The sequence below is a fragment of the Malurus melanocephalus genome, unplaced genomic scaffold, assembly GCF_030028575.1.
Source record: "Malurus melanocephalus ecotype Western Australia unplaced genomic scaffold, MMel_1.1 scaffold_53, whole genome shotgun sequence".
Lineage (NCBI taxonomy): Eukaryota > Metazoa > Chordata > Aves > Passeriformes > Maluridae > Malurus > Malurus melanocephalus.
In genome coordinates this window covers 540265-565018 of record NW_026623285.1, presented here as the reverse complement: position 1 = coordinate 565018, position 24754 = coordinate 540265, and the positions used below count along the sequence as shown (strand labels likewise).

Here is a 24754-nt window from a genome sequence, read left to right as displayed (position 1 = left end):
AGCAATTTGACTTGAAAATAAAGTGATCCAAGGAATAGCAGGCATTGCACTTCTAAGAGCTGGACAYGGTCAGTTGTTAGTCATGTTCACCCAGAAGGAAGAACTCAAACCAAGGAGTGGCTGCTTWTACTTGGTGCTTTTTTTATTTACTGTTGCATTTTAATAGTCTGAATTATTTATTTACTCACAGTCCTTGCTTTGCTAGTTTGGTGGTTGCCCTAATTCATGTACGTGCTGTTGCCCAAAGCTGATGAAATGCAGTGCATGTGGTTAGAGTTTCACACCAGAAACACCTGGGGTGTCACTGCTGCAGTAGTAGGGATTGYTGGATGGAATTTCATGGCTTCATTTCTTCACCCCTGACCCACTTAGAGATGCTGATCACTATCTTCTCACTCATACTCAGGGTTTTGTGGTCATTTACTGTTCAGAAGCTTGTAGCTTCCTTTGTTTTGGGTTTTGTTTTTTTTTTAAATTTGTCTGTGTGCTCAAAATGTGGTTTCTGTTAATCTATTAGGACGTCCTAAGGGTATATTTCATTATCACCTTAGAGAGAATGTAGAAAGCATATATAGCTAGATTTTCACTTCAACAAAATCATAAGCATCTAAAATAAGCATTTCCCATTTCTTTAAAGGCTTCCTAGGTCTCAGAATCTTTATTAATCTCACTGCCTCCCCCTTCAGGACACAACWGTGAAGGGAAAACAAATGTTCAAATTGTAAATGCCGTATGGGAATGGAGGAGAAAAAAAGATAAAAGAAGCCAAACCAAAATGACAGTTCAAGTGTTCATATGTTAATCTCTTTATCCCCCATCCTTTTATGTCTTGCTATTAGGTCAGTCACCATCCACCTATTTCTGCATGCCATGCTGAATCTGTGAATTTTGCTTTTTGGCAAGGTAACTCTTCAGTTTATCATTTGCTTTTACAATGTTCATAATATTTTTATTCTATGTCTAACAAAAAATATCCAGAAATTAGTAAAATATGAAATTCCTTGCTTAAATGGTATTAGAATGGTTTTATGAAATAATAGCCTACACTTACTTGCATGCTTTTTACTTGGATCTTCTGCTTTTAAAAAAAATTCTCAAGGTATTTTGCTTTGTTTGGATTTTTTTTTAATATAACATTAATTGATTATTATTTTCATGTATGCATTTCTGCACTTCTTTAAAATCGGGTTTGTTTGGGTTTTTTTTTGGGGGGGGGGGTGATGTTGTTCTTTAGTAAAGAAGAATTGTATCTCAAGATATTTATAAAACAAGCAAGCTGGAAGACAAGTTAAATCCTGAACCTTGGCAAATCTTGTAAACTTGTCCTGAAAGCAATTTTCAAAATTAAGCTAACAGYAAGGATAAATACATTTACCTTCTCTTTCTCTGCTGGCATTATTACAGTATGTAAGATTTTGAACCATTTGGCTACTAATGTTTTTTCAAAAGATGCGTGTTGGAACTTTGTTTTCTGTATAATGCTGGTGAAGATRTCAGTCAGTAACATTACCTGTGTGGTTAGATAATTCTGGAGTGTACACAAAACATAACTGTGCCTTTTAACTCAGTTAAAATCCTTCACCCAGGACTTTGTCAATTCACAATGTAGCCATGTTGTAATTTTTTTTTTCCTGATTGACTCTGCTGACTTGATTATTGTTATTACAGATGGAGCCATACTGAAGAGAAATTGGAACCCATTAGTCTGGGTTTTATTATTCTGTGTAATTCTTTGCTTTGTAAACAAATACAAGAATCCTTTTGTTCTTAGCCCAAAAGCTAAGATGACCAAAAATTGAGTAACTTGAGTAACTTTTTATTGAGTAACTTTAATACTGTATAAATAAGAATAGATAGCAGCCTGTCTTAATAAAAATAGATGAGACTGATTTCTTTAACAGATCTTGACAACTGTTAACACTCAAATATTTTAACACTTCCATTTAGAGAATTAAGTTGTTCTATAAYAATGAAAGCTGAGAATCTGATTAATGTGAGACTCTGAGATTTGGTCTTTATGGGCACAGGACAATCAATCAGGATGCAGCAGGGCTCGGGGGGTTTTTGTTTTTAAATGTGGCTAACTGAGCTTATGGGAGGTCTAGACAATGATTTTTTTTTCCATTGTAAAGGCAATTTTTCAGTGCTGCAACCTCTTGTAATGAGGCTATATTAACTTATGTGGAAGGATTAACATAAATTTAATCATAAAGGCAGCTTGTCAGTGAGTTCAGTTCTTTCTCTTTGCAAAGATCTTTTCACTCAGCTAAAAAGCAGACAGCAACATTGCCAGAGCTGTCATCCAGCTAGGCACTGACCTTAGTTCATGTTTTTCAACATCAAGAAATCTCTTGATCATTTCTAGTGGACTAGAAGACTGGGCTCTGACAGGGACCAGTAGTTTGGAAATAGCTTTCCATGACTTATGAAGCTGACTGCTYTTGCAGAGAAGTATCAGCACATGAGCAATGGAAATTAAGGAAGTTTCAGCTTCTRCAGCATCTGTGCCTGAATTAGTGTRCAGCTAAGAGCACAGCTTTGAAATAACACTTTGCTTTTTCTCTTCAGTCCTAAAATTCTTGYATGAGCAAGTTGCACACTGGCTCCCAAGATATTTCCCACAGACTGATCTTTGTGGGACAGCTTTGCCGTTTGTGAGAACATAGAATTTGGCACAATCTGGYAATGCATTTTAACTGTTAAACTCAGTAGGGTGTGCCTTTGCCCATTTTCTTCCATCCCACTGCAGAAGAGAGAAAACCAATGCAGAATTTGCCTCAACAACRTCACACTCAAAGTAGTTTTGGAGCTCTTGTGCTCTGCAGGAATCACAACAGAATCTCTGTCACCGAASATGCTGACCCAGCATCAAACTTCAAAACCCAAAAATCCAAAAGGTCCTTTACTTGCATGATAAAAAAGTAACTTTTTAGCATGCAKAATTCTGCCCTGTATTCCATTCTAGTCTTCGCAATGACAGGCAGCTCCATGTGACTCACTCRTCACTTGTACATACACACTTGGAGATACCTGAATAATCTCCTAATTGTGGTTTGAGCATTTATCTCACAGCAGACACTAGAGTTTCTCCCAGAATTGCACAGGAAAGTGTTCTGTTTTCCTTCTGTTAGGACTAGCATCTTTTTGAGACTAGAGCTGAATTTTCCCCTCTTTTTCAGGTTGGGCAGGTAATTCCTAGAGTCTAATACATGAAGGGTGCTATTCCCCTGAGCTCTGAAGTTACTATGGAAGTTACTGTCTGATTATGTAGCCCAGTTTAACTCCATACCCCTTTTGCCATGCTCCTCTGTCTGTTTTCTTTCTCTCCCAGATGCTTCTGCTCAATAAATTTGGCTAAACTTACACTGAGTTTTCTCATATATCTATATTTTAAAAGAAATGTCATGAGACTGTGATTCAAACAAGATTTTAAAAGACTAGTTAAACTTACAGAGGGCGTTGGATTAAGTCCCTCTGCCATTTCATGCCCTTTGAAACTTTCTCTAGCCTTTTGACTGTGGATATGCTTGTTATATTTTTGTATTTGAAATTCTGCTTTTGATTTTAAAAATTTCTGCATTAGTTCTGTAGCAACTGAATTGCAGACAAAGATATGCTGCCTATAGCTTATTCAAATTCCTTTCTTTGAAAAGGTTTTTTGAGAGAGGGTTAATAACCTGTTACTTTGCTATTTAAATAACCAATAATATAATGAAAGTCAAACAAAGCAAGAAGAACAACAACAAAAAAAAAAAACCACCAACCACTGTTTGAAGGTTCCACAACATTCTTTGAACACTTCTGTTGCACTTTGTTATTTTGAATTTCTTGAAAATAAGGTAGAACCCAGAAACAGACTGCTTCACCCATGCCAATAAMTAAACCTGTCTGTTTTTTCTTCTTGTTTCAGATGTAAGATGGAAAAACAAATTCTGGGGAAAGTCCATGGAAATCGTTCCAGTTGGCACAACGCACGTAACCCTTCCAGCGTAAGTGCTGCAGTCAGGCACTGCTGTTCATGCACAGCTCAGAGGTGTTTGCACACACTGGAGCCACATTCATTCAGAGGACAGCAAGCTCTGCTGTGCCCTGTTAGACCTTTGGGAGAATTGGTGACTATGATTTGATTTAAAGAGAAAAGGGGAGGAAGAAAGACCCCACCAGACCAAAACCAGAAGCATTAATTAGAAGCACTATACTTTCAAAGGCTATGAAAAACAAACAGGGAAAAAAAAAAAACCAACACTCCTGTACACCTTGAAAAAAGAAAAGTTGGTATTTTCATACTTTAGATGAATTTCTACCTTAATGCATTTTAAACTCATAGGGGAAAATTGCAGGCTAAAGGAAGCTATGAATCCTTTTGCTTGAATATGGACTTMAGGGAAGGGGTGGTGTTGTTTCTGTCTGAAACCCCCTGAAACCATGGAGTTCTGGGCCGTAGGCAAGGCCAACAGCCATCTCACTGCAGAAATAATTACTGCAAGTGATAAACAGAACCAGTTACATATCTGGTGTTTATTATCCAAGGAAGCAGCCACTGTAGTTGTGTTGAGTATAGTTGTTTTGTTTTGCTTTTTTTAATAAAAATCTGCAGTGTTCCAATGCTGGCTTGTCAGAGTGCCCATTATTGATGAGCAATTAAAATCTCTTAAAAACTGGCCTATATCCATCTTGTTTGCAGAAYCAGAGGTCTAAAGGTTGAGCAGTGTTCCAATTAAATCTGTTTTCCAATGAGGGAGTACAAAATTAATTATTGTGCCATCTGAAAAAAAAAGAAGAAAAGAAAAAAAAAAAAGAATTCAAGGACCTAGCACTCACCAAACCAAGCATGCCTTTTTCTTTTAAATGGATGAAATTGTTGTATAGTAAGATAGTGTCTAAAAGGTGATGTCTAAACCATGTTATACTCATAGCACCTACCCTAAGCTTTGGAATGAAAAGTTTCTRGGATGTGAATGAGCATTCAGAGCCAAGACAATTAATTTATTAGGGCCTCTGATGGGCTGATGAACTGGAAAGCAATCTGATGCATATGTGATGTCCATGTGCTGGTTTTTATCCCTGTGTATTTGATACAGAATCAGGTACAAAAAAGGTGCTGAGGCTAAAAATTAAGTATTAAATATTAAGTGTCATTTTGAAACAAATACAATCTTGTAGTWTTTGTGATAAGCATGTGACCTGCATAGCTAAGGGCAGAAAAACAAGTTACTGTGGGGTAAATTGGCTGCATATCTGCTAGTCTGTACAAACTGTCCTTGTGTGTGCCCTACGAAGCAGCAAGTGAAACCAAGTGATTAAGGGGAGGTAAGGAAAGATTCCAATAACTTCACAGGATGTGTGTGAGGCACTTGCTGTGAAGAAACTGGTGCTTTGTAAGTTTATATTTTACCTTATCAGTAGTGACTTGGCCATCTATACCCAGAACACATGGTAGAATATATGTCTTCATGAGACTTTCCTTTCCTTGATGATTTATAAAGCTATTTCATAATAGCATTTACTTTTTTCAAAAAAGGTAAAATGTCATCTTCCCTACTGGTATTTGTTTCTCTCTCCTGTCTGCTGTTTTCCAGTGTGCAACTGCACCTTGGTGTACCTGGTGAGAACTTTTGCTCTTGCCTAAAGCACACACGTTGGGCCCAGCACTGAGAGCTTGAGCCAAGCTCATTCSTCTCAGTATGTGTTCAGATCACTCTGATGGCCCATGTCCTTGTGTTTTCCATTGTCACTGTGTTACAAGCTGTGGAATGGGCATCTCAGACTGTAGAAGATRCCAGAATGATTACTTCTGGAAGCTTAAAACTGGTAAAGAAGGATGAGTGAATTGAGAGAAAACTGAATTCAAGACCAAAATATATAGCAGAAGTGAAAAAGATTTTCTGGGAGGCGGGGTTGTTGTCATAGGGTTTGTTTTTGAGAAGGTGTGGAATGAGAAGATGAAGCATTCTGATAAAAAAATAATATATTTCGTTTCTCTATTCAAGTTCTCTGCAAAATTTTTTTCTGAGGTTTGAGGTCATTGGAACATGGCATGTGATTTTCCTTGTGTATGTTTTTCCTTCCAGTTTTAAAGACCATTTTGCATGGAATAAGGTAACATCTTGCATCCATAACATCTTAAGTGGGCAAAGATGGATTGAACACTACGGAGAGATTATAATAAAAAATCTTAATGATGACACTTGCCACTGCAAACTGACTTTCATAAAGGTAAGCACAACAGTAACCACAGCAACGTTGGCACTGCCTTTTCTAACAGTGGGAGGATGAAGCTCTCTGCTGAAGCTCAGAACTTCTGCTTACAAGCTGTAATTACCTGTGATTCCTTGAAAAACAACTCTGAAGGAACTGCCCCTCACTAGGCAGAGCCAGACAAGAAAGAGAAGCAACAGCTTTATTGGGTGATTCCACTGGAAATAGAGGAAGTATGAGGAAAGAAAGATCACAGAAAATCTACTCTGAGTTTGATGAGAGATGGAGGCACAAGGTGTCTACTGACAGTATTTTACCATATGGCTCTTTCTAACCCATGGGCACATGCTGTGGTTGCATTCATTCAGCAGCTGTAGGACCAGTTCTTATGCAGGATGCTTCTCCTGATGCTCTTTTCTAGCCCTTTCAGGTACTCAGAAGAGTTTAAATGAGARGTTAGGGTGTTACTCAAAGCTTTTGCTTCACTACAAGACCTTAAAAATTCTATYCTGCAAATCATCCTAGGAGAATTCCCTTAACCTGCATTTTCTGTATTTGACTGATGGAGAAAGGCTCTGCTTTACATAGAACAGAATATAMAGGTACAAGGGAAGTATTTCACTGTACCTAAGCATCATGGCRTGCTCAGCAGCAAGGCTTTTTAAATTTGTTTTCTTGAATACATTGTGCTTTCTAAGAAACATTAGGGTGAGTTTTCATTTGCAAATACTTACTTGAAAGTACTTTAATGTGTATTCAGATCTGCAATGGATGTTTAAAGTTCAAATTTTAAAGATTGAAAGCCTGCAAATCTAAAACCTTTGATACTGCAAATTGTTTAAAGTGGAGATTAACATATGCCTTCCTTCTCTTTCACTTCTGCAAATTTGGGAGAGATGTAGATTACCAACTCAGGACTCAGGGTCTACTGCCTTTGGGCAAAATTCAAGGTCAGCTGCTCTTCACCTTGTACTGCCCCAAAAGAAAGGCAAACAAAATRAATACTATTCTCAACATTAGTATATTGATAAGCCAACATACTTATAAGTTACTATTTTAATGGTGCTAACTGCAGTTGTTTGCATATGATATTGTAAAGCACATGTAAATTAATATTAATTTMAGAAAACTGCTCTACAGCCTGGTGCTGTTGGCACGGCAAAATGACCCACACTCAAGCTCTTATGGATGTTTTTTCCCCTTGTTCCTTTTACTTCTAGGCAAAGTATTGGAATCCAAATGCACATGAGATTGAAGGCAGTGTCATGGATAAATCTGGGAAAGTTGTGCATCGACTCTTTGGGAAGTGGCATGAAAGTTTATACTGTGGGACAACCTCATCTTCAAACTGCATATGGAGAGCAAGTTAGTGATCAGAATGGCTCATTTACACAAACTGAGATCTGCTTGAGTATAAGCTACTGTTTTCCTCCTTTATTAGGCCCCAATTTCATGTTATTTCTCTGTAGAATATTAGATTTTTGTCAAGCATTTAAAAGCTAGATCAGAAAAATACATAATTTAAATAATATGAGATCTTAATTCTGTGGCTTCCTACATTTTCTCCATTCTCCCTTATTTTAATATTTGGGTATGAAGTGGGTATTGAGGACTCTTGCCAGAAGGAAGAAAAAGGGAAAAAAAAAAAAGGAACAAGCCTCTCTGCTGTTTGTGCAGAGAAGTGTTGTTTATTTCGTGTGTTAAACATTGGAGGATGGCCCACAAAGCTCAGTTCTGTAATGACAGCCATAGATGAATTTCTCCTCAAGCTTGTGGGGTTTGGTCTATTGTGGTTTGGAAAAACACTCTGATAATAGCATGGCCTTCATCACAGTTGTGCCGTGATTCAGCTGAGAGAACAGAAATCTGTCTTGTTGCAGAGCAATTATCAAGGGGGATGTTCTCTTTTGTCACATTGTTAAAAACCTCTTGTTCCCACAGAACTGACACTGGGGATCAGGGATAAACAAATGGCTGAAAGGAGCTTGAAATGCTCCTTCTCAAGACAATAGCATTTAACTGGAATTCTGAATGTACTCTTTTCTTCTGTAGATCCAATGCCCAAAGATTATGAAAAGTGGTATGGATTTACTCAATTTGCACTGGAGTTAAATGAACTGGACCCACAAACTAGGTCATTACTTCCATCCACTGACACACGTTTTAGGCCAGACCAAAGGTAAGAAGCTTTAACTCTGAAATATTTTCCTTAAATAGTTGCTTGTCTTCTGTACAATCACTTTACCCTGAACTCAGACTATTTTTGTGTAGATACCTGTGGTGTGTTTCTATTTTTACATTAATGWGCATCTGAAACAGACATTTTAATCAATTAGGAAGAGATGGTCTAGTCATTATAGAAGTRTRTCCTAARACTGGCTCTTGGATGCTTCTAGRTAATTCCCTTTCCAAGGATGTTMAAACTTCARTGTTTCAGRTACTGGATGTTGCACACACAGTATYTGAATACCCAAAACCTGAGACACTTGAAACTTCTTTCCATGGTGAAATTTTTACTTTTGCAAATTTCCAAATAGAAGAATGTAATATAACTGTGCCTCTGAGCTTGTTACAGGAGTTAGTTTCAGTTAAGTGCTTTTTCACAGTGCAGTTGTCTGCAGAGGTAGCTGTGTGTCTTTCAAACACTGTGAAATACCTGCTGGAAAGGTTTGATTCTGAAGCAAAGATGGGGGCAGGAGACCAATTGTCTCATATTGCTGCTGCTGCAGGTTTCTCGAAGAAGGGAATATTGAAGGAGCTGAAATACAAAAGCAGAGGATTGAGCAGCTACAGAGAGAACGACGGAAGGTGCTAGAAGAAAACAATCTAGAGCATCAGCCTCGGTTTTTCAGGTACTAGATAACAATTAGCATATGCTATCATTTWTTGAAATTCTTATTATAGATCTAATTCTTAATTGCCATGTGGCAGGCTCCAATTTTTTCCAGGTTTCCCCTTTATGCTTTGGGTTTATAGTTTGGTGATGTAGAAGAATCCAGACTTAGTTACACTCAGAATTATGTATTACTTTTTCACTAATGCCTCCCTGAAGTTTATTTTTTTCTGCCTTGATGGCAATTGATATTTAGYCTACATTTGAATTTGCCTGAGTGAATGTAGTRTCTTYGATTCTTTGAAGCAAGGTGAAGTASCTGGATTTACCCTGATTACCTCTGCTSAACTTCTGCTGAATTCAATGGGATTGCCTGGTGTGAAAGTGTGCAGAGTTTGAGTCTTTTGTTTCCAGGGCTATTTTTGAGCATRTTTCCCCTACTTCTGGGGAAAGAATTATTCTGAGGGCACTTTATCTCTTCCTGTTGTAAATCAATTAAGCAGGAGACTACAGCAATCGAAAGACAAAAATAAATGCTGGTGAGGATGTGGTCTTGCCCTCCAGCATCTCTGTTCCCCTGCAGTGAAAGAGTTGGAGCCAAGGTGAATGTTGTATGGGCCTATTAACAGATCTGGGATCCTATTTTTTCAGCATATATGTGTGTGTGTGTGTATATATATATGTGTGTGTATATATATATATATATATATACACTGTACTGCTGAGGATGCAAAAAGGGAATGGCTTAGCTCACCAGCTTGTCAGAGATGCAGTGGTCTAATTCATCACGTGCCAATCACACCTACTAAAGGGAAGGATAGAGGCAAAGTCTAATACTTTGATTGTATATTCACAATGAGAATTATGAATGAAAATGAGGATTTGAGTCCTTACAATGAGGATTTGAAAACTGAGATTTATGCTGTAGATTTAAATGATGGAATAAAGAATTTAATTATTATATAGCAAAAKTATTAGAGCAGATATGAATGAATGCATTTGGCTCTTCAATAATTATTTCTCCCTGCCACAAATCACAAGCCTTGATTAACTTAAAAGAATAATTAGCTGTTGTGCCAAGTGTGTTGTGCACTGGATTAAAAGCAGGCTGATTCTTTGGCTCTTGGGTGAGGTAGAGCCTCTCTTTATGCAATAACCAAGTTGAGCTGTCTTCAGATAGGTGAAAGGAAAGTTCCCCCTCGAAGCTTTGAGACATGAAATAAACTTGGGCTGTAGTTTTAAGTACCAAGCACTGRCCTAGGACAGTGAAATATGAAATAATCTCAGCTGAACATGAGGCTGTTGAGATGCATCTCCACAGCCCAGTCCAGACACACCCATTCAGCTCTCCAGTCTGTACTGAGCTGTACTGCTCCTGGTTCATGGGCTGGATTGGTATCTGTGCATGGTGCTACACTGCATTACACAGCACGTGGATGGAAAATATAAGCTTACATTTGCTTAATCTTTGATAGGAAATCCAACGATGACTCCTGGGTGAGCAATGGAACCTACATGGACCTTAGAAAAGAACCTGGTTTTTCCAAACTGGACAATCCTGTCCTCTGGTGAAAGAGGAGCTAAGTGAAGATATTCTGTGCTGTATTCTTGGATCTGATTTAAAAGACATATATTTGAAATATAACTATATATCTATATATATATATATAAACACATACATAGACACACACATACAGGATATGTGTGTGGTGTGTGTATGTTTGCAAATGTGCATATCTCCAGAATTGTGCTTAATTTAGAATATGATAATTCATTTGTTTCCTTTACTCAACTATTGCAGTGATTGTTTGAATGTATAAATATCCTAACTTCTTTTTATAAAATATTTAATAAATAGTACTGAATGTTAACAGCTAGATGGAAAAGAGAGAAGCTTTTACACTACTTTTTCAATGTGTAATAATGTCAGYTCTGAGTTAAATTATGCCTTACTGAATCGCATTGGAGACAGTAGCACCAGCATGTCTTAGCTGTGCTGAGGAATCAGAGTCCAAGCCTTAGTAACTCAAACTGTAGGGAGGCTTCCACAGTGCAATGAGTAGTTCAGCTGTCTCTGGGTTGGTATAAACTGCTAAAACAGACTATCAGCTGGTGCTGGAATCTGRGTATGATCTTTTGCTGTCTGTAGGAAAGATTTAAGTAAGCTTTGGTTTCTATTAACTTTCTTCTTAGAATTATGGAAGAGGTAGTTGTGAGCTTACGTCGGTGGTTCTACTGCCTTATACATAAACTGTACCCGGTTAAATGTAGTGCTAGAAAGTCAGGAATCGCCAAAATTTTCCACTGGGAAAAATTTTCACTTCAAATTTATAGCCCCCAACAGGGCAAGAGGAGGAGATCATTTGTATATACTGCTTGAGCACTGACTAGATGAACAAGCTCTCTCTTTTTCCAGTAAGTGAAATCTACACAGAGCACGAAATCCTGTGCTTCCATAGCTTCATTTGTTTTTATTAACCTAAAAATTGCAACAGTAAGACTTTTTAAAAAGTAAGCAAACTGATTGTTTTACGCTAGAAATTTTTTCCTAGTATTTTGATATTTTCTACCTCTTAAAAAATAAATAACATATTTAAGATCTTATATTTAAAAAATTACCATCTGCCTTATGGAGAAGTGTATGGAGTCTTTGATCTTCCTCTGTTTGTTTGTTATGTTCAGATAAATATTTAAGTGTCTTGCACTAAATCAGTTGCATCCCTTTCCTGTAATTTTATACATATGGCTCAAATTGTGAAGCTRTTAAACCATAGGTCAGAAATTTAGCAGGAAACAAATGTAGCAGAAGCCTCACCTTTGAATGAAGACTATAGAGATGGGCAGTATTTTTGGCTTGTTCCATCAAATCATAAAGTCATTAACAGAACAATTTGCATTCCCACCTATCTGCAACCCAAGCCTGATCCATGATTCTTCAAATCTGCTCTATGTGTCTGCAACTCTCTGGCAGCAATGCAGTTTTCCATGTGATAGATCTGCATCCTGTCACCACCCCCTTTTCTTTTCTTCACATGCCACTGTAAAGACACAAAACAAACCCAAATKATGCCATGTTAAGCTGGCTTCTGGCTGGAAGAATTGGACATGGCATGGATGAAGTAGATTCCTAGGAGGACAGACTAGTAGCTTAGAAAAGCTTGCACTTTACTGCAATTGTGCTGCATTGTTCTAGAGAATACCTATTAAAAATGAATCCATGTATTATATGTAACATGAAGGAAATACTATGAAGGTTTTCAATTTTAAACAAAATCTGTGATGTCAGATTAGATGTATATTTGAATTTTGCTTTCTWTTACCTTGAAGCCTCATTGTCTCAGAGGCAGATGAATGCTTTTTCACCATTTTTCATTTTTYGCAGGATCTCTGCCTCACCATAATTTCTGTAATTTATTACCAAAGAAGTTAGCATAATTATTTCTAATTAATATGTCTTTGAAAAACTTGACTATCATGCCAGCAGCTTGCAACAAGGCAAGWTTCACATTTATATGAAGACAAAATCTGGGCTTTGATTCCAAAGGAAATCTCAACCTTTGGGGGCTGTTTGGCTTTTCAAGGAAAATGAGGTTCTCTCCATGASTTGTTCCCTTCCTGTGTTTTATCCTTGTATTAATTGTCAAAACCTGACACAGAAATGAGTTGGTAATTGTAATTGTCCTTGCTCTTGGTAATTACAATTTACACTAAAAATAAGGTTCATTTAAAAATAAAAGAGGGTAGAGGAAATTTTAAAGAACTTTTTTTAAAAGGAGCAAAATTTGTGAAGGCTGCATTAAGCTTGCTTATTGTCATATTTGGCAGCTACTGTGAAATACTGTCTGTTCTGATTGCTGGGTTTGTATATTCTGTKTGTGGAGGAGATTTCCCCCATACAGGTATTAAACAAAACAAATCTCATATGGGGTATTTGAGTCATGAYTTTTGAGAAATTAGACTGGCAGTGCCAAGTCTGGTTTCTCAAAAACTCTAAATTGTCTGAAACACATGGAATTAATGACAAGAAGYATTGGGCTGAGCAGTGCCTTATATAAAATTTTCTTCATCAAAATTTCTGTATCAAGAATATAAACTCCAGGATTTTAGTATTGTCTCCAGAAAAATACCTGAGAATAATCTAGGGCATTTCTTAATGCATGAAGCAAAATCATTGACCACRTAATTGCTCCTTTTGTAAATCTCTAATACATTCCTCCAAACACAATGTAACCAGTTGTGAACAATCCTCTGACCCCACATTTCCAACCACAGTAGTTTCCCTGCTTTCTTTTGTATGAAACAATTGGGTTTAGTTGTTCAACTTCTGTTAACTGTATATCAAGAAGTGGAAGAAAATTGTCTTGATGTTAGTTCTGTGTATTTCTGCATGTAAATATATTCAACATTCACAAACCTTATTATATTCTATAAAGTTATTCTTGGTAAAATACGAAATTTTGGTAATTTTCTTCCCCAAAACTTCAGCTATGTTAACAGGTACAAAATTTATATTAGCYTTCTGCAGTGTAACTAATTATAAGACAACTGTTGTTTTTAATATCTGACACTGAGGGACTTTTTATCCACTATTTCTACCCTGAATAGTAAWTTGAATGTATCAGGCAACTTAACTGCTTCCTTTCATACACAGCTGTGATTCCAAGGTATGTARCTCCATGGATCAGTCTTAAAATTTCCTGATGACCATTGCCTGCTGTTACAGCTCTCTTACTTCATGACTTTATAAACATCACTTAATATGATTTTTGGAGGCCAGTTTGAGAAGCACTCATCTGGCTCTGCCTTTCTTTGTGTGTCTCTTCACAAAGTAAAACCCACACTTCAAACTTCYGTGAAGGTGATGGAGCAGCTCAGGCCTTTGGGTGTTGAAACCTTTCTTCAGTTTTCAGTTGCAAAGCATAGAAAGAAAAAAAAAAAATCCAGGGAAATATGGTACATAGGAACAGAAACCCACAGCTCTACTTCCAGATTTGCATGCTTGGCACTTAGTTTCTGATTTTGATACAGTGTAAATTGGGGATTGCAMAACAGCATCACTTGTTCAGGAGGTGACTCTGGGTAGCGCGAAATGCCCTTTAGACCAAGTGGAATTAGAATGCACCATTAATCACTGCATTCCTTTTGGGATCTCTGCTCTCTGAGATATGCTTGATGTGATGGTTTTCCAGAACTGATCTACTTCTTTTAGATGCTTTTTTGGAATACAGATCCAGCAGTCTGCACTCACGTTCTTTATACAGAGCTCATAAAGTTAAATGCCTGGAAGGAAGACAAAAAACAGCCTGAATTTGGATAAGAAAACATCCTGGAGATCTGTTCTTCCAGTTGTCTTTCAAGGACTGGAAACAGGATTGCTGCTTTCCCTAAAACCTGGCACCTGAAGGACATAATAGTTGCAAACACAGTCATGTTATTATCTGGCAGCTTAGTGTTGACTCCAGATGACTGTAGAGAAAGGAACACCAATCCATGGGACCAGAACTASAGCCCAACCATGAACAGCTTTCATTTTGCACAAAGGTCCAGTACTGGTCTCAAAACAAACAAACAACCCCCACCAAAAACCAAAAACCCCAACCTTCCAAAGACCTCACCCCTTTCCATGCCCCCCACTTTCCCTCAGCTGTTTACAGTCCTGTTCAGGTGTTCCGTGTGGTCCCTTATTTAGTGTCCCATTTTTCTCTTTATTAGAAAAACATGATGAATAAAGAAACAGTCCCTTCTAACAAATGATAAATCATGCCTATAGGCTGYAGTTAAATTCTTTCCCAATAAATATTGTTCTGTCCTTTTGTATCTTTTCCTTGACTGTGAACWAGACTTCCTTGCACTCTGGAGTCAGACCTGGTAAGGGTTGTGTGCTATGGAAATGTGCAGCTCTATCTGCTCAGCAGATCCTGACTACTGAAGTCCTTGAATCTGCTTTTGTGTAAATCTCTTGTGTTGTCTCCCCAAATTACCAGCTTGGCGGGCAGGAAATTTTCAGCACATCTTGCTTTGTTCAGAATGGCTTCTTTTTCATGTACAACTCACACAGAAGGGGCAAGCTGAAGAGGAATGCAAAACTTAGCCCACAGTGCATTTTAATAGGAGAAGGATGACATCCAACTTGTCCACATACATCTTGCAAGGGCTAGAATGAGATGGTGCTATTTAAAGGAGTAACATTAAAATGAAAGGGTTTTTTTTGGTTGAGTGAATTATGAGTTCATAAATCATGCTGACAATAAATAAAATTCACAGTGTTCACTAAATCATCCTTTTGTTTTCTAGCTGCTGGTGGTTGCAACTCATTCCAGTAGCTGTGGGTTCATAAGAAATTGCACATTATTTGGCTTATCTTTTGAAACTTAGTAAATGCTGTAATTTACCACCAAATGTATTACTGTACTGCTCAGTTCTTAAATCCTGTTCTTGCTGCAGCTTTTTGAAAGCAATAAGATAAATTTTACACATAAGTAGTTGCCATATGTTAAAGAATTATTTTAAATGGTCCATTTTTTTAATCTAAGTTTTGGATTTGGTGTTACTAGTGTGTAAAAAAAAACTGTACTAAAGTTTACGAGAATGTTTGGGATGTTGATCCACAAGAGGTGATGACCTCTGTCAGCTCCACGCCTTGGAGATGGTTGGCATCCCCGAGAATCAGAAAGTCTTTGTGTTRACAGTATTTTACTAGTTCCAGTATTGGAAAAACATACCAAGTGTGTGAGGTATTGCATACGCAAAGCTGCTAAAATCTGAATTTGTTGTTTGTTTTGATAGGGCATTACTGATTTCAGAATGAGGAACAGAATATTATGTATTAGAATTATTGCTGACTTGCAGATATTTGAGAAGTCTTTCTGTAGTCAGGACCATCCTTGTTTTCTGCTTCACTCCAAAAATTTGTAATAATGTTGGAGCACCTTGATGCACAATTTGATTTATTATTTTTGTCTCTGTAACCTGTTTAGTTGGYTGTTAATAAATCATACTTGCAAAAGGTCACAGAGCACCCTGACTTTTTCCCAGGGGTTGTAAGCATCTGTCTTCAAAGGTTGTTAGTGGCATCTGAAACAAATCTTGCTGCTCTAGAGATCTGTGCTTTTTACACTTTCCAAAATGGCAAGTGGGAAAGAGCTTCCATCTGCTAGAACCCTGATTTATCACTCTTACAATCTGTCTGGTAGCTGTGCAATGTTCCAGTTGTACTGCTCTGTACAGCTCTGCTGCATGGCTATTGTGCCAGGCTSTGGGATGGAATTCATTTACACATGGAAGTTTATTCTTAAAAGCAGTTTTTGGTAGACAGATGTGCTGCATTAATATTATGCTTTAGCATGAATGTGGAAACCATAAACCAAATGTTCTTCATAAACCAACTTTTTTTTTTTTTTAAAAAAAAAGGAAACATGGTATGTACTGGATAAAATAAATAACTGGAAAGGAAGGATATCAATGTGGTGGTTTTCCCTTACAGAACATTATTTAGGACAATAGATCCGCCAGTCAGATCTCAACTATGTCTCACAGTTCCACCATATCTGTATAAGATGCCATATAGATGAGAATAGGATATTGAAAAATAGTGAGTGTAATTCCTGACCACCATGAAATTCCTGACTGCAGTTCTGCAGCACTTTGCAGGCTCAGTGTCTACAAAGATTTGGTGGGAGGGAGCATGGAGGTTTCAGGAGAGCTGGGAAAACTGAATATATAAATTTGTTACCATGCAAAATATCCTCAGCTCTTGTACCTGGCAGAATTAGGATAGAGGTCAAAAAAAAAACAGTCTTTATAGTGGGCAAGAATCARCTCCCGTTTTTCTGAAATCCAGCTGTTTTGGTTCTGTTTGGTTAAGAACTTTGGAACYTTCTCATCATATCAGGGGGAATTACCTGATACTGTTTAATTGGTATCTGAAATAACTAGCATTTAGTTCAAGTTGCTGGGAAAGTTGTGGTTTACAGAAGCAGTAATATTTTTCTCATAAAAGGGAGAGGAAGAGTGCAAGGGATGCTCATTAATGTTGCCCTAGTCATGAACACCCAGGGCAGCAGAAATTTCTCTTACACAAAAATTGATATGAATTTTTCATGACTGCCCCTCAAGCTAATACCTTGCCAAGCACCCACAGTGTGGTCAGTGCTACTCACACAAAACAGGCTGTTCTCCCCTGCACRAGTGCAAGGTAAACTTGGCTTATATAGACCTCATATCCAATTTGGTTTAAGCTCAGTTGTCTGTTCATTAATAGTACTCTCTATTTTAAAGTAATTTTGCTTATTGCAAAATTATTCAAACCACCAGGGAKGAAAAACAGACAGCTGAGCAAAGCTTGCTCTACATAGTAACCAACACAAATTGGCTCTTTTGTTGTTGTTTTTCATGCCTCTGTTATATTTCTTTCATCTTGCAGTCAAGCATTGCTCTCTGTCCTTTGTTTATTGATTTTTAATTTATACCCCTCTTTTGTAGCAGATGCATGAGAATTTGCAGSGTTACTTTCTGTTTTTAAATAGGGTTAAAACCTGGCCAGATACCAAAATCTGATGTATACTTATGAATTTGTATCTTTGCTTACTCTGTACCAAGGGAAATATTTGAAATTATTTTGTACTCTCATTTGAGATAAATCAACATTGCTCTACTGAACTGAGTGTAACCAAGGCTTAAGTTAATGGRGAATTTGTCTCTGTGGGGTCATTGATATAAGTTTTTACAGGCTCTCTAAACACTAATAAATTCCTGGAACATATGATGTTGTGTATGAACATCCACTGATGTTTCTGACTGTAATTTCTTAGACTCCAGGAATTATTGTTTTCCTCTAAATATCACGACACTACTTCTCCTTGAGGATTTTATGTGCTGATGTTTCCCTTGCTATTCTAGTAAAAGCAGCTGTTAGAATTCAAAACTGCTTTTCTTTTTCAGTTAACATAGTTTGTCTTTATTAAAACTTCTCTATAAAAATTTATTTCCAAAATTAAAAATTGCTTACTTTTCAGCTTGTGTTTAAAAAAAAAAATAAATAAAGGTTGCAGTAAATCAGCTTTGAATTACTGCAGTACATGCCTTGAAAAATCCTTCCCTCCTTAGGTTTTTATGAGGATGTCTGCAATGCCTAGATTGCTGCCTAAGGCAAGGAAGATTATGTAGATTTATCAATAGATGAGAAACTGTCTAATAGCTGAAAGAGATTTACTGTTTTGTTTACTGCTAGGTTTGTTATCATTTGGGCAATTGACAGGCTGAAGATGGAGTGAAGTCAAGAGATCATTCTACTTGTATTCATTGTTTGTTACTTGCACTTCAGACAATGAAGCAAATCCTGTAAAGGCAACAAGAAAAAGGCAACAAGAACTATATAGGCTTTTTGGATGGAAAAATCAATTTTTCTTATAAAGTTCAAAAATAGTGCACCAAATTATGAAGTCCTTTATGGGGAAAATCTTTTACTATGGATTTTGCCTGACAGAGCATTGCAAGTAGGTCAGTTACGGCAAACTTGGCTTTTTCTGAGTTCTCTAGTTACCAGAGGATGGTGAGCCTAGCCCTTCTWTAACATGTCCCCTTGCAATTTGGAGACAGAGTAAAGCTTCAATTGAAGTTGGTGCAGAGTAGAGAACTCTAGGAAATTATATTCTCACCTTTTGTGAATATCAGGAACTGAAAAATAGGATGTGCCACGTCTCAAGGGGGAAAAAAAAGTGCTGCAGAAGGAGCTCCACTGTATTTTATCTAGATGCAAAGTTTCCTGAAACTGATGCTCATGTGAATGCTTTGATCTTGATACCAACATGAACTGTTGTTTGACATGATGGGAGAAAGGAATGAGAGGAAAGAGGATATGCTGAAATAGAATTCTCAGTATTGAAGCATGCTGTCMTGAGGTCCTAGGAAAAAGAATAACTGCAGTTCCTGCTTTCCCAGTACTGGTTGCTCATTGTTTCCTTTCCTGATAATGCATCCTCTCAGGACATAGCTGGTCTTTCTTCTCTTTTAGAAACTGTATTGCTCACCCTGTGGCATGCTGGCATCGGTGAGGCTGGACAATAACTGTAGGAGAACCAAATGAGCCCCAGCTCAAGCTGACAGGTTCTGCAGGAGAAGTACAATCCCATCTCCCAGCTGCAAAGAGCTCTCTCTTTGGCAATAAGAAAGCCATCCACCCAAGGATGTTACAGATGCCATTCACTCAAATGAGTGCGCCATTCACCCAAATCAGTGCACCATTCAGAAAACAAGGGCAGTACAAGAAGCAAGGACATCAGTTTTAGTCCTGTGATGGAGCAAATAAATTATATTTTTAATTGTCAGAGAGGCCAACACTTTATTTCATAGATGAACTTGTTCTCCAGCATAGTGAGGACCTGGTCTGTAYGTGGAACTGCAATATAACAAGTAGTGCCAGCAAGCTGGAGCTGTGAATCTATCTCTAGCCATCACCAGTACAAATCTTCAGAATGTGCAGTGTTTCCTGCTCTGTTCAGAAGGACAGCAGCAGCCTTTTCACAGAAACAGTCAGGTTGGGCTCCATCCTKTTGACCCCCTCCCTTCAGATACTGAYAKWCATTGATGAGMTCCCCTCTCAGTTGTCTCTTCTCGAGGCTGAACAGGCTCAGCTCCCGCAGCCTTTCCTTGTAAGAGAGATGCTCCAGTCCCTTAATCATCTTTGTAGCCCTCCATTGGAACTGCTCCATGAGCTCCATGTCTCTCTTGTACTGGGGAGCCCAGAACTGAACACAGTGCTTTTATATCTACCAATCTATTTTGACCCAAAGCACCCCCATTATGGCACCTGCTGTCCAGGTGCATAATATAAATACAATATACACATTTGCATAATATAGAAAGAACTCCCAAGCTCCTTGTTTCAAAAAGAACTGTGTTCTTTTTCATCCTGTTCCCTTTCAGGTATGTTCTTACCTCACTGCCTGTAGGACATTGCAAAGCAAACACTTCGCTTTCACTGGCTGAAACTAGGAGGAGCAATAGCAAGCTGAAAAAATGAAGTGGCYTTATGAAGAAACATAGGGCCTTTGTCTTGGTACCCAATGGGGCTGAACTATCAGCCCYGTGTGAAATGGGGTGGGGTTTTAACTTCTGTACTCCATTGCAGTGTGTGTTTCTACAGCAGAAAATGCAGACAGCCCATGGCAGCTCCTGCTGCAGAGCCCCTGGGAAGCTGCAGGAACCCCGACTCACTTGTAGGGGCAATGCAGGAGCTGTCAGAGCTGTGACCAGAGATCACAGCTCCTCAGGACCCTCTGGAGCCACTGGCTTCTTTGCTGTTTGTGGTCTTCTCAACGAATCTGCTACTTTTATGGGCCATGGGCTGCTTCAAAGATTGCTAAACAAAATTCTCAATTTCTATCTTTGTGGGCACTTAAAACAGCATTTTTTTTTTGTTGTTCTGGAGAAAACTCTTTCAGATTGCCCTGGAACCTGAATTTCTGCTGTTGTTCCTGCAAGAGAGACTGAGCAGACAGTTAACAGGTAATGAGAAGGGAGATTATKGTTCACAAAACAACTAGGAAAGACAACAAAGGAGGCGAAAAAAACCAAAAGAGAGAGATAAAATGTGTTTTAAATCATAATAAACCTACTGCTACAAATGTAGTACATGACAACATGCATCTGGTGTTACTCAATGAAATGTTAATGTTAGCTTCTGAACAYTTTGCAAGGATTGGCTATGGCCATGCTCCAGTTCTGCAGCAGAGCAACATGAACACCATCCCATGGGCTGCCCCATGAGGGACTGCAATCACGTACTGCCCATTCTTCAGAAAATTCTGCCTGAATAATTTGCTCATGCGGTTGGATAGTGAGTTTTTTCAAGGATGCTTGTGCATACACATTCAGAGGATGCAAAAGGAATTGCATGAAACAGAACAAATCTGGAGAGCTGATCAAAGAAAACTTACAACCAGCTTTTCTCTCAGTAGAATAATTGTGAGAGGAAGTATACAATTTATTAAAACAATGCATATTATATAATCACTCACAGTCAGTTACCTAGCTGCCCATAGTAGTAGGCACTGCACAACTCTAAATGGTGCCATGTGCTGTACAGCTAGATTTCAGAGCAGAGCACCTTGCCAGAGTGCTTACAGTCTGAAAAGTGTACATGTGCAGAGATACARAGGTGAAGGGCTACATTTTTTTGGAGGCATAGTGACAGGTATCCTCTAATGTTTTATTGAAAAACAAATTCCTAATATTTTTTATTTAAATACAGCTTGTCATTTTTAACTTTGTAGGTCCTGTTCCAACTGGCCAAGAATTAAACATRTAAGAAGAAGAAGAAAAATTAAGAAACATGAGGAGTATGCTAAATTTCAGATTTTATTACTGACACATTTTTTAGACTTTTGAAGTTTAATGTTGAAATTTGGTGTAGTCTAATGCTTTTAAAATAACTGTTTATACAGGACCTACATGAAAGTTGTTTGGGGCTCCTACACAGGAGTTTGATAGTCATTCCTTTTGGCAAATTCATGAGGAAGTTTTACTACTAAATAGCTTTAACAATATAGCAGCCAGATGGTTTTTTATAAAACATTAATGAAACCAGATGGTTTCTAATAAACTATTATGGAAGGCTTTAGAGACATGCATGAAATGTTACCTATTCCTAAGTCTTCATTTATCATTATTAAAAAAATAAAGTTCTATGGCTGCCATCTAATCTACAATTTAAAATTAGGAGGACCAAGTTCTCATGCAAATCATGCAGTTCTCCRTATTATTATTGAAGACACCCTAGAATCATCGAATGGTTGAATAGAATGACAGAGGGGAGACCTGTGCCACGATGTGTCTACTACAGAAAGGCAGATGTAGCACTGCTTGTCCCCATGCCAGCATCAGTGCTCGAGGCAATGAGATCTGAGTTACAGTCACAGCAAAATTATTGAACACATCTGCTCTCCTGCAGCATCTCAGCATGGCACTCTCTGGTGGTCCTTCCAAGGGACCAGAAGGTCCAGCAGTGAATTCTGTTTTCCTCATACTGGTAAGCAGAGTTGAACCTGGCAATACAAGAYAGCCTCCAAAGAGTGACCAAGCTCATCTTACAGGCAAAATCTTTAGAGACCTTCACCTTTCCATCATCAAGAGCAGAATGGACAGAATGTCACATGAACGGGTAGGGAAACACAGCAGAATGGTTTTCTGGCTGCATTGGACTCACAGTCCCTCCCTCCTGGCTCACTGCACCCTCCCACTCATCTCCCCTTSTCAGGACACGGTCCCTTGCTAAGCCTGTCACTCGCTGCTGGCACAGTGGCAGGGCTGGTGACAGCCGTAACAGCAGGAGAGCGAGAAAGCTGTTGWGTGCAACAGGAAATGTTTCAGAGACTGAATGGTATAGGCAGAAAGTACAGAGCATCCCAGCAAAACAGGACATGAATTTTAATGTGGAAGACGAATGAGTTGGTTAGTTGGTCTGAAAGAAATAAAGAAACAAACAAAAACTGCTGCTTAGCAGCTTTCTTTAATTCTTACAAAAGGAGACAGAGAAAAAAAAGTAATGTTCTTTTGCTGTTGGTTTGGCTTATGTTGCTGGACATCTTTAAAAAGATTTGGTACCCCAAATATCCTTTTCKTCTAAATAGAAGCCCAAAATAATTTGACACTTTTTCCCACTTCCTCCACAGAACTGAGGCCAGCAGACCCTTCTCCAGCCAGTGTGAGGGTTTTAAAAAGGCCTAGCATGCAGCAGCAGAGACCTTTGGGTGACCTCTGGCTACCTCAATATGCAGGCACAATTTTAGTGAGCATTTTGTAGCCAGGCTGAATGCAGCCTGAAACAACACAGGTATTACTTGCCATTAGTACTGATGTTCATGCTGTGAAAGCATTTTTACAAGTTTTTAAGACAGAGATTAAAAAAAAAAAAAAGCCATTTAATAAATTCCCTGTTGCAACTGAATTCAGACTGATATCATAATGTCAATGGTTGAAAAAACTAAGGTCAGATTATGCCATCATACAAAAAAAAAAAAAAAATTAAATCTAACTCCAAATGCATATAGGGTGCAAAAACTTTGTTTCTGGTAGGAATAACCATTCTGCAATGCTGACATCTTGTGGTGGTATGCTCAGTGATTTCTTATCTTCATTGACATGCCTGAGGAATTTCATAGAGCCATACTCAAAAACCGATTTTGCTGGGGTCTTTTTTTCCCTTTCAGATTACTATCTTTTGTGTTATTACTCACTTATTATGTGCATTACTGATTTTTTAAGCTGTGGCTGTGAAGCCACATGTCTCACTTCACTTATTTAAGAGGTAGCCAGAACTTCTCCCACACCAAGAGCAGTTTGTCATAGAGGGAAAAGTTCCTGGCTTTCTCCCTCTGCTCCTTCTGCAAGAGGATCTTCTCATGAAGGAGCAATGCAGAAGGATCTTGTAACGCAGCAGTGACGCACTTTATGCTTCAGCTCAGGAGATGGAGTGTGAGACTGACAGACCACGCTGAGATTGTGTGTTTCTCTGACACAATGCTCTCCCTGTTGGCATCCCAGATGGTCATGGAATAACCATGGGCTGTGAATTTTGACTGTGCAGTGCACCTGCAGAGCATTTCCACGAAGACTGAAGGGTGGGTGCTCAAGGTGGGTGCTCAGTCTTACATGTCTCGTATTTGCAGCCAGTTTCTGACARACTTTGAAGCCTCAAAGTGAATTCCAGCACAGCCTTAAAACTGATTGCTAAAAACCTATGTTTCTGTCTCTTCTAGTTAATGAAAAGCATCTGAAAATTATCCTGTGTTAGCTGGTGCCATTCAGATGGATAGAAGATTGCTGTTGAAAACTATTCCTTGAAAACACGGAAATATTCCTGGTTTAGGTACCCTCTGTTTGGTGTGCGTGCAACTGCTGGTATTGTCCTTAAAACTACCAGCAAGTTTCACTAGTTTTATTTAAGTCCTTCCTCCACAGTGAATATTTCCATGGCAATATGGTTCGGTGCAACTTCCTGCCTTGATTTCTCAAAATATGCTTTAGCAGACTCTTGCATTTGAAATGGATCACACATTGCCACACCCTGGAAAAAYACATGATAGCTTATGAAACGTGTGCTATTACTGGCCAGATTATTACTGGAGCTAGCAATTCTGRAGTTCGGTGCTGATCCTAAAAAGAGATCTCCTGAGGATGTGTGGGCACTTTTTCTCAGGCAGAGTCTCTAAGAATAGAGCTTCATAATTTTTATTAGTTCATAAAAATTAAATCATCACATATATAGGTACTTAGTTCCATTCTGGCTATTTGTTCAAATTTCTGTAAGCAGGTGCAGCCCCAGAAGAGAAATCTGTTTTATCATTGAATCTATAAGGATGTCACCTGGGGAAATCAAAAAGGGGCAATGGATTTCAGCTGAAATTCTTTGGAAGGTTTGAATATTGTACCTAGCTGAACGGAAGAAATTGATCTACTTTAGCGATGTTCATTTACTGATGCCTTTCATCCAGGACTGTTCATTTAAGGACATTAACTTCCCTTTGTTCCAAAGTCTGGGTSTTAGTCCATTAATGGCTAGTGATGTAACAGTAGTGATTTTATCCCCAGCCTCAAATGCTCTCTGTTCAAACCACAAGGGAAGTACCCAGCCTGTGGCACTGTTCATTATTCATAAAAAATATTTATTTGCTACTTATGATTGTGAAAAAACTACTCTGGGTTTCTGCAGACTCATCTGTTTCT

General features: G+C 38.3%; 1 protein-coding gene across 7 annotated transcripts in view; it reads left to right on the top strand.

Annotated features, from left to right (window-relative positions):
- The window catches only part of OSBPL3 (oxysterol binding protein like 3), an 84804-nt gene extending 69249 nt beyond the window's left edge, over positions 1 to 15555 (top strand). For all 7 annotated transcript variants that reach the window (XM_057365471.1, XM_057365468.1, XM_057365470.1 and 4 more), the window contains 7 exons: positions 840 to 903; positions 3911 to 3989; positions 6072 to 6216; positions 7419 to 7563; positions 8251 to 8377; positions 8928 to 9050; positions 10507 to 15555. In XM_057365471.1, coding sequence (XP_057221454.1) covers positions 840 to 903; positions 3911 to 3989; positions 6072 to 6216; positions 7419 to 7563; positions 8251 to 8377; positions 8928 to 9050; positions 10507 to 10603 — 780 coding nt within the window. In that variant the 3' untranslated portion in view covers positions 10604 to 15555. The remainder of the gene's footprint in view (positions 1 to 839; positions 904 to 3910; positions 3990 to 6071; positions 6217 to 7418; positions 7564 to 8250; positions 8378 to 8927; positions 9051 to 10506) is intronic.
- The last annotated feature ends 9199 nt before the right edge of the window (positions 15556 to 24754 follow it).